Source organism: Aptenodytes patagonicus, chromosome 16, assembly GCF_965638725.1.
Source record: "Aptenodytes patagonicus chromosome 16, bAptPat1.pri.cur, whole genome shotgun sequence".
Lineage (NCBI taxonomy): Eukaryota > Metazoa > Chordata > Aves > Sphenisciformes > Spheniscidae > Aptenodytes > Aptenodytes patagonicus.
The window spans coordinates 3,081,315-3,093,351 of NC_134964.1; the positions used below are offsets into that span (position 1 = coordinate 3,081,315).

The following is a 12,037-nucleotide window of genomic DNA, read 5'->3' on the forward strand; positions in this document are numbered from 1 at the left end:
ATTGCTCCTTCATAGAGGGCATCCTTTTGCGGAGCTGCAGCAGTAAATACACAAGGACTTGCAACTATTCCTGGGTTAGCTCTTTGCCTCTATCCACTGCCTTACTACGATTGCAGTGCAGCTAAGCCTCCTTGCCAAGTGCTGCCCAAAAATGTAGATGAGGAAATTTCCCCAACCGTAGCAAGGGAGAGAGAACATCGAGCACATTAATATCTTATGATACAAGTAGGCATCCAAATGAAATACCTCTAATCAGCCATGTAAGTGGCTTTCAGTTTTACCATTTCCTGGAAAATGAAGTGATAGCAATAATGGGACATCTTAGTGCAGGAGGTCCTTAAAGTAGCCAGGAAGTATTCCTTTGCTTATTTGCAGTGGGTTATTTATGGACAGATTCTAGCCTTGGGTGCATGCTGCTGCACAGCTTGAAATATCCATCACGGCAGTTCTGCAAGCCTAGGCAAGTATGTTTCTTCTTAAGAGTGGTAGTGGTAGCAGAGAGCACCATGTGTGCCAGACTAGACTGCTCTCTGTACAAATTGTTGTCCAGTGCCTTAATATTTCCATATTGAGATTTGCTAGAGTAAACCTTGATTTTTCTTTCTTTTCTGTCTGGACTGTGACACACTAATTTAGCTCACTGGCATTTCCCAGGCTGCAAGCCAAAATATTTTCTGGTAGTAAGAAGACATACGCACAGTATTTGAGACACTCCAGTGTCCCCTCTTTATATTATGCCCCTTGTGTAAACCTCTTGGAGTACCTGGAAAATTCAAATTATCATTTAGATAAGGGGAGTGACAGGTGAGATATATTAGCACTGTTGCAGAAAAACACCGAGTAAGAAAGCTGATGCATTTCCTGACAGTGTGCCAAAACCCATCTTCCTGGTGATAAGGGGTGGCCCAAAGAAAAGACCAGCACCACAGTCCTCCAGAGTTAAGAGATTCTGATTTGTGCCTTCACAGGGAAAAAGAGCAACAGAGAGTTTATTCTTTGAACACAGTTCTTAACAGGAATAAAACCAGTGGCACAATCCTAAGATTCTTGAAGCCAGTGGGCATCTTTCCATTCATTTGATGGATGTTGGAACAGGTTCAGATGTCTGCAAGGTAGCAATGATGTGTTTTAGTAATCTCAGAGGAAAATGGCCTCTCAGCATTTCCTTCTCTTCTTCCCTTTTTTATGGAGTATAATAACATGCAAATCTTCCCAGCAGGATGAAGAGATCCAAGCTGTCATGCCAGCTTGCACGCTAAGCAAACCTCTCCCACAGGGGACACTGGCTGCTGCACACTCAATCTTCCCACCAAAAAGTCACCTTTGCAGAAGGAGATAGTCTCAGATGAACCTACATCCTGAGTCTGTCAGTGCTAATGGAAACTTGGCCTGTAACTTCAATAAAAGCAAGATTTGGCTTTGTTTGCCATTTTAAGCTATGCAGCTAGGTAAACAAATTGGATTAAATGCCTGGTGATGTTCTGGAAATGGGTCAAATGCTTCATCAGCCTCTGTGGTTCTGGATCAGGACATAAAAGCCTGTGCCAGGTGGCTCTCAGGAAGAAGTGGTGAGGGCTGCCCCAAGTAAGTTAGGTAAAAAGGAGGCAATGCTTTTCTCCCCAGTGTTTTTACTGAATTATAGGCTTGAATTTAAATGGCCAAGGCCTATCATGAAGGTGTCCGCCTTAATGGACAAGGAAAATGAAAGAATGTGATCAGGAATAATCTTGGGTAAGAACTGAACAGCAAAGAGGGGACACAGAAGACCTTGCAGCTAAACTCTAGATTTGAGACCCTGGAGATCTGGGAGCTATTTGTGACTCTAGCTCTAACAGACCAGTCTAGCCAGCATTTCGAAAGGAGGCAAGGCAGAAAGGTTTCTGACTCCCCTTGTTTTAAGCAGTTAAATCCTTCTTGCACCTTTGAAAACCCACAACCTTTGTGACTTTCCACCCCAAAGAAAAAAGTTGGGGGAGATGATAACTTCTCACCTAACAGGCTTAAATGAAGTTTGACTGCTTAGAGGTCTTTAGCTAGAAGCACTGTTGTTAGTACAACTGAATTAGGAAAATAAGGCTTGAAATTACGGCTGAAGATATTGTTGTTGGGAATTTTTAAAACTGTGTGAACACACGTCCTTCATTACACTAATCTACATCCATTACTGTGGTAGCACTTGGCATTTATTTTCTTTTTTGCTGGAGATAACTCACTTTAATGATTAGGTGCTCCATATCATGCAGAAACCTTTTAGCAAAGTAAGCGGTTCATAGGTGTAAAGACTCTCACAGTGGGGCTGGCACGAGGCAGTTTCATGAGTAATAAGCTTTGGTTATTAATGTCAAAAGGTACAAACAGTAAATTGAATTCTCCTCTGTAAGAGGACTAGAGAACAACCTCAGTCAAGCACAGGCCGACACACATAATGATAAAACCAAGAGAAAGAAAAGGATCATGGCTGGGTGGGAAATGTGAGAGCCACAGGCAGGGTAAGTTATGTAGAAAGATGCCCTCTCTAGGCAAACAAGTTTAATATCTTGCTTCTATCAGCCAGTAAATTATTTTTTTGGATTGTTATTCCCAGGTGAGCTCCTCTTTGGGAAGTGACCCTAACACACCATTCTTGCCCACTGACTTCTCCAGCAAAGTGAAAAATGCACAGAAGTGTGCAATTAATAGCTTAATTTAGTCTCCCTTCTGTGCCATTTGAGAATCTCACTTTGCTGCAGAAGCTGGAAGAGGGAGAAAAGTCCTGCTGCCTGTTGTCCATATGACACTCCTGAGATCTTAATGGTTGCTTCATCCACCATGTGCTGCCTCTGACACATGCCTCTGTGTGGGAGACAGGAACAACATACTGATCTCCCACGTTAGGCTTCCTCCATCTGGTCACCTTTTCTGTTCTTCTAAGTACTCATTTCCTTTGTAAGGGACTCCCCTCCATAACCACAAAGGTACCTTCACCCCTACAGATTTTATTCCTTTATTTTAAAAACAAGAGAGAAGATCAGCTAACAGTATAAACCTGTGCAGTTCACACTTTCTTACATTACTCTGTTTCCTCTGGCTCACCTGCCTCATGAATATCGGTGTGTAATGTCACAGCCAATGTATTGCATTAGTGATGGGACAGAAGAGAGAAATACTGCTGGATAATTGCAGCTTCCAAGTAGGATAGCGTACAACACATGCTGAGAAGGTTTCATACAGTTTAGGCCCAAGGCTGTGAGCTGGTTATTCTAAAATAACCTGGCTTAATATTACTGCCTTCTGCAGCTCAACATGCCAAGTGCGGTCATTGGTAATTAATGGGGAATGAGGCATTTGGTGATTTCAGTGTTTCTATATTTGTCTCAGGTTTTCAGATGAGAGAAGGACTGAGGGAAACACAGACATTGATTTTTCCAGCTGTTAATGTTGTTGTTAACAAAAGCAAACACAGAAGCTGAAAATCTCTGGTTGCAGTGCATAGATACTTACTTGCCAAACACTGTACACTCTGTGACAGAGCTCTTTTTGAAGGGGAATTTGTGACATTTAGGTATTGTCCCTTTGTCACTTAGACCAGGGAAAATCAGAAGCAGCTCCACTGACACTGATGTGCAATCGACACTGGCTCATGCCAAGCCTGTGAACCCAATGTTTGACTTCAGAGTTTTGGGTTGGTCAGGGGTGGGTTTCTATCCCGCAGGATAGTTTACCAAGCCAAGCAATGTTCAGCTTTCACTTTCATTGCAGTGTAGGGTATCTGGGCTGAGAGTCAGCTTAGTGTAATTGCACTTATTTAAGTGCCACATGCTGAATATGCGCTGTGCAGAAGTCTGAAGGCAGAGCTTTGTTACAGCTATTTAAACATATTCCAAAGCTAGGTTTCAAGGTTTTGTGCGTACAGATTAGCTACAAACCTGTGTTTCTTCCTCCATTGTCCATGCAATCTCTGGGAAGATAAACTCTCAGCCTGACCATTTGCTCTCGTTTCTGTTTGCCAGGCTGTGAAGAGTTACTAAAAGATGTCCTGTCTCCTGAAAGCTCTGGGCCGCGACACTATGAGCCACAGTATGTTGATTACTATTACCAGGTAAGAGAAGCACTAATTCTGTCTCATGTTAGTGGGCTGAGGAAGCCTCTGGAGTGTTGCGTAGTTGGGTCATTGTAAATGCTGTTGTTTTACTTGGCCTGTTGACTCTTCCTTCCTAGATTCATGACTGTTAGCAAGTCTTCCACACTGGTTTAAGCTGCATTTAACACAGGGTAGCTGTCAGCTGGTGTGAGAGTATTTAGGATTTGGATAGCATTGCTCTTACAAGCCTCAGTATTCGCTTGGCTGTGAAGGGGGACATCGCATACAAGCTTGCTGGCACCACACAAGTGGAAAACACTGATTTGTCTAATTAAATCAGTGAAACTTTGTAGGTGAACAAGTCCTCAGAGACCTTCTGCAGATAATAAACAGGGACTCAACAGCTGTTGGGAAGCAGAAACAATACACCTTTGGTAACCTTGATAGTATTTTGGCTGGTGAGTATAGCATGTTTTCAAACCATTAAAGGTCTGTATCTGTATCCTTAGTTTGACAGTGTCTGCACAGTGTAACAAGCAGGACAATGTTAAGTTTCCTTTAAGCATCTATTTGTCTCTCCTTCATTTTACTTTGGTTTTAATCACCTCCACCCATGTAAATTCTTAAGATAAAAGGTACAGTTAGCATTGCATATTCAGATAAGGATTGCATGTCAATGGTGTTATGAGACTAGAAGTGATCCTGAAATCAGTAGGGAAAGCATTTTACCTTCTCAGGTGATGAAGTGTGAGAAGAATACTCATGTATTGAGGAAAGACATGGGATAAACATGCTGGTGTTACAACACTTCATGGTGTTATACAAAATGGTTTCCACTGTTCATACAGAAAGTATAGAGACATTTCCTTCATCTTGGTGCAGATGTCTGTCACGAGAAGGAAGGAGTCTTCCATGACTGCAAACGGGAGGGCACTATTTGGTCACAAAATTTCTTAATAAGGAAGAGTTGTCTGGGCTTATTGGCTCTTTTTGCATGATGAAAATGACAGGCTGGTTTCAGTACCTGGGCTGCGGCAGGCTGATGCCACCATCACTCTGCTTGTTTCTAAAACCTTATTTTTTTGTTCTGATGACATAGATACCCGCCATGCTGTTGCTTGGTTACCTCAATAGATATCCTAAACCAAACTCCCTGTTTTGCAATAGATTGTAGAGGCTATAAAATGGAAAGCAGGCTCTCTGCAAACACTAGATGTTCCCCTATTGCTAAGCAGACATTGCAGGCCGGTTCTGACACACTTTGAAGGCAGGTGGCATGGTCATGGGGTCTTTATTCCTCAGGGATTTTACATCTGCTATCACCCAAAGATGTGCTGTGGAGAGTGCTTGAAGACAAACTGTGAGATGGCTGCAAACTGCACCACTCCTGCCACCTATCCACCAGGAGAGCCTGAGGGTGGGAGTTGCAGTTGCTAATCCTGATAGCAGCTGATGAGTTTTCCGTTTGACTTCTAGATTTGTGCCTCTGGGAGAGGAAGGGGGCAGAGGGTGACCCTTCCTGTTCAGAAGGAGTTGATCTGGCAGTGCTGTGGTGGAAGCCTTGGCTGATCACTTCTGGGTAGGACTTCTGATGTCCACCAGCCACCCTGTATGGTCCCTGCAGTGGGCGGCACCATTGCAGTAGAGTCCAGCAGCTGTGTTTGCCCACTTTAATTGAGCCAATGCAGTATTTGTGCACCCTCTGAGCAGAACCAGGTTCTTCCCTACCTGCCCACAGGGCAGATGAGCTATCGTCGTAGGGAGAGGACAGGAAACGGTGCACATTGTTGTACACCCCATGCTTATCGCACAGCTCCTCTGTACAGCTGCCCTCCAGAGGGGATTGCTTCATCTGCAATCTCCAGGTCTTTCAGGTGCAGTTTAGAAACTGTTCGCTAGATGTCAGTTAAAGACTGGGAAAAGGCTGTGAACAGGTTCTGCACTTGCTCTGCTATGGCAGAAAGTTGGAGTTTTAAATCTGATGTAACAGAGGAGAACTAAGGCCCAGGTGGATTTGAGGTTATCACCATTGATGAGATTTGTTCCCTGTTCCCAAAGAAGCACATACTGAAAACATATGAGCTCTCCTTGCATCTCCCAGACCTTATTGAGTGTGAATTCCTGGTGATGTAGTCAAGTTTATGGGCAGCTCCCAATGGCACAAATGGTAGCTGCCTGTCTAATCTAATTTTCATCCCAGTATACCCTTTGCATGTCTGTCTAATTCTCAAGTGCAGTCAAATTCTCACGCAGCAGAAGGCTACATCTGCTGTGATGGCATGGATAGATATTTTAAAAGGGAATGCATCTCTTTTATTCCACCCAAGGGGTTGTACTTACACAAAGCCAGGTACTGAGCTGGTTCATTTTTATACTGTCTCTGTATTCACAATGTGATTTGAGAGGAAGAGGAAGAGGAGATTTATCCTTGTCACATGTTATTTCCCCTGTCCCCTGCTTTCACTTTTGCTTCCCCTCCCAAGTGCCCACTCCCTGTATTGTAGCTTTCCAAAGCCCAAAGGCAGAAACCTGAAGAGGTGAAGGTAATGCCAAGAAGTGGGATGAAGTGGCAGGAGCCACGGTAAGGTGCTGACCTGATCCATCTGTTTATGTATGTTGAGTCAAATGGTGAAGAAGAAACTGCCAAGCCTCCAGCTTTTAATTGCAACCAACTGGATGCAATTAATTTAAATTGATACATAAAATCCCCTGATACCAGGAGCTTGGGGCATTTCATTTGACATTTTCTAAATAGTCTGCTTTTACTTTTTTTTTTCCTTCAGTGTAAACAAGAACAAAAGCTGACAAGCTTTTAATGTCTAAAAACTTAGTCCAAAAAGGAGGAAAAAAAGTCCTATTGTATATGCAATTTAAATTGCAAAGACCGTTCCATGGAGGGTTTCTAATGGTCTATAATTAAAGGCTGTGTCAGTGATATTTCAGGTGAATGCAGACCTCTTCCTTTGACCTCAAGTCTGTTAAGGTGTGATACGCAGAAAGCAAAGAGCAGCACTTGGTTACTACAGGACTGTCAGATCAGTGGGGAATCTCCCACTGACTTCCATCAGCACTGAATCAGGCTGCAAAGAGTATGTTAGCGCACACAGAGAAAGCTGGTCCAAAGAAACTTAGGAGGGTGGGATTGCAGTTAGGAGTTAGCAGCTGTAGAGCCTCTCAGCTCCAGGACCTACTACAAATAAACCTGCCCCCTCTGTCTATAAATTCAGAGTCTGTTGATTTGGTTAAGGTCTGTATTGTGCTCCATTTCAGGCACTGCTTTAGTCAAGTGCTGTTTATTAGTATAATTTCTGTCTCTTACAGCCTTTAGAGAGATAATAGAAACGCTCTGAATTTGCCAGAAGCCAATTTATTGATCCTGAATTCCTTTCACAGTGTTTGCTGCTATGGCCTCAACTGTTGTTTTGGCTCCAGTTTGAAGGGAGACAAAAGTCTCCCTAGTCCAGTGTGCAGGATTTGCTTTGTGGCAAGCATCTGGTAGCACTTCAGAGCCCATGGATAGCCTTTTGGAGGTGGTAACCAACAGAAAGTCCACAGCTGAAGTAAGTGTGTGAAAACCCAGACCCAGATTCAGCCAGCTCAAACAAAGCAAATTGCCTGTGTCTAGTATTTCCGAATGGCTGGCTCTGGGCCTTCCCGGGCACCTAGCCAGCTGGGAGCACTAGCCACAGGACTCAGAGGGAATTAGGCTGGCTGCATCTGCAGCTCCCTGGCCAAGATTTGCGTTGCAGGTCCTGAGAAGCAGGGACCTGTGCCTAGGTGCTCTTCTGTCTGAGCACCTAAGTTTGGGGAAAAGGGAATCAGCAACAGGAGCTGGATTTTTCAGCTCTTCACCTGGCGTATTTTGGCTGTTCAGATTTGAAGGCAGCCTGAATCTAGATCACCCGGATAGATGACAGAAGAGGAGGTTGAATGACAGATCTTAGAGCCTCTCACCACCAGGTAGCAGGGTACCTATTTGAGTAGCTGCTTATGAAGGGACAGACTATGTATTTTTACATGTGAGTAATTGCCTTTTCATCTGAAATCAATGCCCAAATGCCGTACATGCAAAGCCAGTGGAAGAATGCTGTTGTAAGACACAATAATAGCAGGATCCTTGTTTTAAACAAGGCTGTTTGTTTATTAGTAATTGTTGCTGTATTGAGTTGCTGCTTTCCATTTTTTTGCTGCTCTCACCTGTAAATAAGAGAGCGAGTCTGCCTCTTAACAAGGTACAGGATGATTGCTGCATGTCAAAGAATGAGCTGCCTTTTCAGTCCTGTGTGTGTTCGCCTGCCTGCCAAGTGATTAATTACACTGTATGAACAGCAGAAAAATTGTTGAAACATGACAAATAAATTGTGTTTGCCTCTGGGATGGAGCTGGGACTACTAGCTGATCTGCTGCTTTGAAAATATTTTCAATAGCAATTAGGAGTCCCCCACTGGCTTCTGAAAAAAATTTTTTCCCCACTAGCTGCTTGAGGATATCTGCTAACACCTGTGTCAGAACAGAGGGGGCCTTTCTGCACTGGAAAAAGGCTGTGATCCAAATGGGTTTTTCATTAGGCTGTGGAAGAACGTAGCAGTCGGAGACACAGCTGGACTGAGGAAAGGTGAAGGGCCATTTGCATAGGTCTCCTTTGTCAGCCTGGAATTGCAGTTGTTATCTCCGATTGTGCTGTCTCTTGCTATTTATTGAAAAGCAAAGCCCAGGAAAGCACTGAATATTTTATTGATCTCAAACTTGCAGTTCTCTTCTTCTTATTGTTCCCATCTTAAATAAAGCTCTCAGGTTTTTTTTTTTCCACTGAGGACATCCCTTTCACCAAGCATGCCAGCAGTTGCAGCAATGCTAGTTTGCTAGAGAACAAATCCCTCTGGTTCACTTCAGTAGAGAGGAGCAAGCAAAGACATCAGATCTTACCTAAGCCCAAGAAACATCTGCCCTATCACTTCTAGTTTCCCAGAAGCCTGTTCTGCCCAGTTTGGGGTTGTGTCCACCACAAAGACAATGACAGTCAAGAAATAGTGCTAACCTGACACCACAAGTTAATGCAGATCTTTACTAAAGATAGCACCATGCATCCTTCAGAGCTTGACTGTCAATGTATTTTTATCTTTGGTGCATACTTGGCAGCGCTGAGCCCCTACCAAAATGTCTTCCCACATAGTTTGCTCTGGGTCTGTGTGCCCTTGCTGTACTGAGCTCACTCTTCCTTCGGGAAGCTGAAGCAAAGTTTAAGTGAAGGATGTCAGATCTAGTGGGGAAACTTTGGAGAGTCTGTAACCAGAATTTTTTGTATTTTTCATCTCTCATATGCTGTGTTTTGAACCAATGGCTCCTGCTTGACCATCAAGTCGCCAGTGTTCTTGGGCAATATGATTGACCTCATTTGTCAGCAGGGTTTTCTTGATACTTTTTTTCCTAACATTAAACCCAGGTGTTGCCTAACTGTTAATGCAAAATACATCTTTCCTCCTGCCTTCTGTGGTAGCATTGGCAGACACTCCTATCTTAGCAGAAGCAAAGCAGCTAAGGTGTTATTAAGTTGGAAATACCTTTCCAACCAATAGCAAAGAGAAAAAATCAGCCTGTGCGGTAAGGAGAATCAATATTAAACACAGCAAATTGAAGCTTTTTTTTTTCCCCCTGTTTCTTATCAGCCTCCAGTTTTCTCCACCACCCACACTCTCTCAGTCATTCTTGGCTCCCATTGTGTTTTCAGCCCTGCAGATGCTTGGTGTCTGCCTCGCTTGTGAAGACTTCCCTCCCTGTGCTGAGACTCTTGGGGTGTTTATGCTACACAGTGATCAGCACAGTCCATGTTTGCAAATTGCTTCCCTTTACGAAGCTGCTGATGGGCTCTTCTGTCCTGCTGTCACTGTGGGACCCGCGCTGTGATAATGAGCAGCTCATCCTAACGTCTTTCCTCAAGAAGCTGGGAGAGAGGCTGCATCTTCATTCCTGCAGCAGTCAAAACCTGGGACATGCATGTCCCCCAGTACTTCAACTGGGGAATGTTCTGGCTCGAGTCTCTCTCTTGGGTATGCCCAGGGAAGCAGAAGGTTCCCTGGTTTCCCTGGTCTAATCTAGAAGTCTGTTTTATATTTGGTGCTCCTGTATCTGCCAGATTCTCCTTCCCCTCAGCTTCTGCTGCATCCCCTGGGAAATGAGTATGTTCAACATCTCCAGGGATGGCCTTTTGGGAGACCCAGTCTAGGGATTGATCCCAGCCCCTGCTGAAATCAGTAGAAAGACTTCTCAGACCCTGGCAGGAGTTAGGTCAACACCTTGGGTTGTTCCTGAGGTAGTTGTTGCCTGAATCCCTTGCTGGAGAGGGTGGGAAGAAAAGCTTGATAAAGCTTATAAAGCACAGCCATACAGTTACAGAGAGAAAAAAGTCCATGTTCCTAGGTAGGACTAGGCAGGATTATACATAGGCAACACACTGTCCGCACCGATGAGAAGTTGATTGTGACCTCTAAGGGCAACACTCTCAGCAATTTATTTTTTCCTATTTTTTTCCAAGCATCAGAAAGCAACATTAACTACAACTGCCGAGAAACCCCCAGTGAACAATTACCAAGAGCAATGAAGAGCACAGCATGCCCCCATTTGGGACTAATTTACATGGAAATTGCCTGCTTTCACCTGGCAATATTCTGAATTTATATTTTTTATGTTTGTGCATACATGCAAAAATAAGTGCCCTTGGTACAAAACACCTGCATAAAAATAATCTTACCTCTCTGGCTGCTCAAGATGATTACGAAATGCTGCCCTGAAGAACTGCTGTACAGAGAATGAGCAGTTCTGCACTCGGGGCAAGGTAGGCATCTTCCAACAAAATAAATGCTGACTCCTCCAAAAACAGCCATAAAAGAGATTGAGGATTATTTTCTTTTTCAAAACCAGTTTGAATTTTTGATTTGGTGGAACATCACACACGCTGTCATTTTTAAAGGGGAAACTGCTTTTTCCCTGACTTGTTTTTGCTCAGTTGTTGTATAAAACACACGTAAAATAATACAAAAGAAGTGAAACACTCTGGCCCAGTCAAAAAATATTTCCTCCCTTTCTCAAAATGTCTTTTGAGAAAAATCTGAGGTTTTGACCTTGTCATCCTGAGCTGGGCCAAGAAAATATTTTGAAATCTAAGAGCTCCCAGGCTGGGAGAAATGTTTTCCCACCCAGTTCTTGCCACAACACCCCAGTAGATGGGCTTTGCTCCCTCCAAATGCAATCCCACTGTCTGAGGCCAACAGGAGACTGCCCAGGGCTGGGGGGTGTCCCGATAGAGATGCTGCTTGAGTTTGTGTAGCCCTCAGAATGGAGTATCTCAGTGCAGTAGTGTTTACTCAGATAGTGCTATCTTTTGGAGGTTGGGAAGCTGGGCTGCATTTGTGTATGTCAGTGTTTTTGCACAAATTCTGCCAGTTAGCTGGTTTAAATTTTAAGCACCTGCTCTTGCAGGTGAACTACTGGCCTCCTATAATAGAAGCTTAAATCAATGAGGGACCAAATATTATTCACTTCCCACAGGGGCTTGTCTGAGTCAAAATGTTCTATTTCTTAGGGCTGTATTTGGCTGGGTGGTTTGAAACAGGTGGAAGTGTGACTGCCTGGTTCAGCCATCTTTGCTGTGACTGGGTGACAGAGATGAAGTTCCAACCGTAGTGTCCTTCCAGGCATCTATAGGAAAGTCACCTCGTTCACTTATATTTGTTGTTATCTATGACTCTTTTTTGAGTATTTATTTCTGTTCTGTGGCCAGGTAGGGTTTTGTATAGCATTCAAAAGCTTTACCATTTGAAAGCCTGTCACCTGTCTCTTTGACAGAACCTCTGTTTAATAGACATTTTCTGTCTCATCCCTATTTTTTCTTTCTGAGGCATTATCTTCAAGCTTTTAATCTGCTGATTTTCTGACTGAGCACAGTTTTGGGGGTGGTATTTCTGGAATTGTCAGTTGCCA

At 43.7% G+C, this 12,037-nt stretch overlaps 1 protein-coding gene across 3 annotated transcripts in view; it reads left to right on the forward strand.

The window, feature by feature from the left end:
• Positions 1-12,037, forward strand: part of RAB11FIP4 (RAB11 family interacting protein 4) — a 128,156-nt gene that overhangs the window by 51,363 nt on the left and 64,756 nt on the right. For all 3 annotated transcript variants that reach the window (XM_076353992.1, XM_076353994.1, XM_076353993.1), the window contains exon 3: positions 3,990-4,078. In XM_076353992.1, the coding sequence (XP_076210107.1) occupies positions 3,990-4,078 (89 nt within the window). The remainder of the gene's footprint in view (positions 1-3,989; positions 4,079-12,037) is intronic.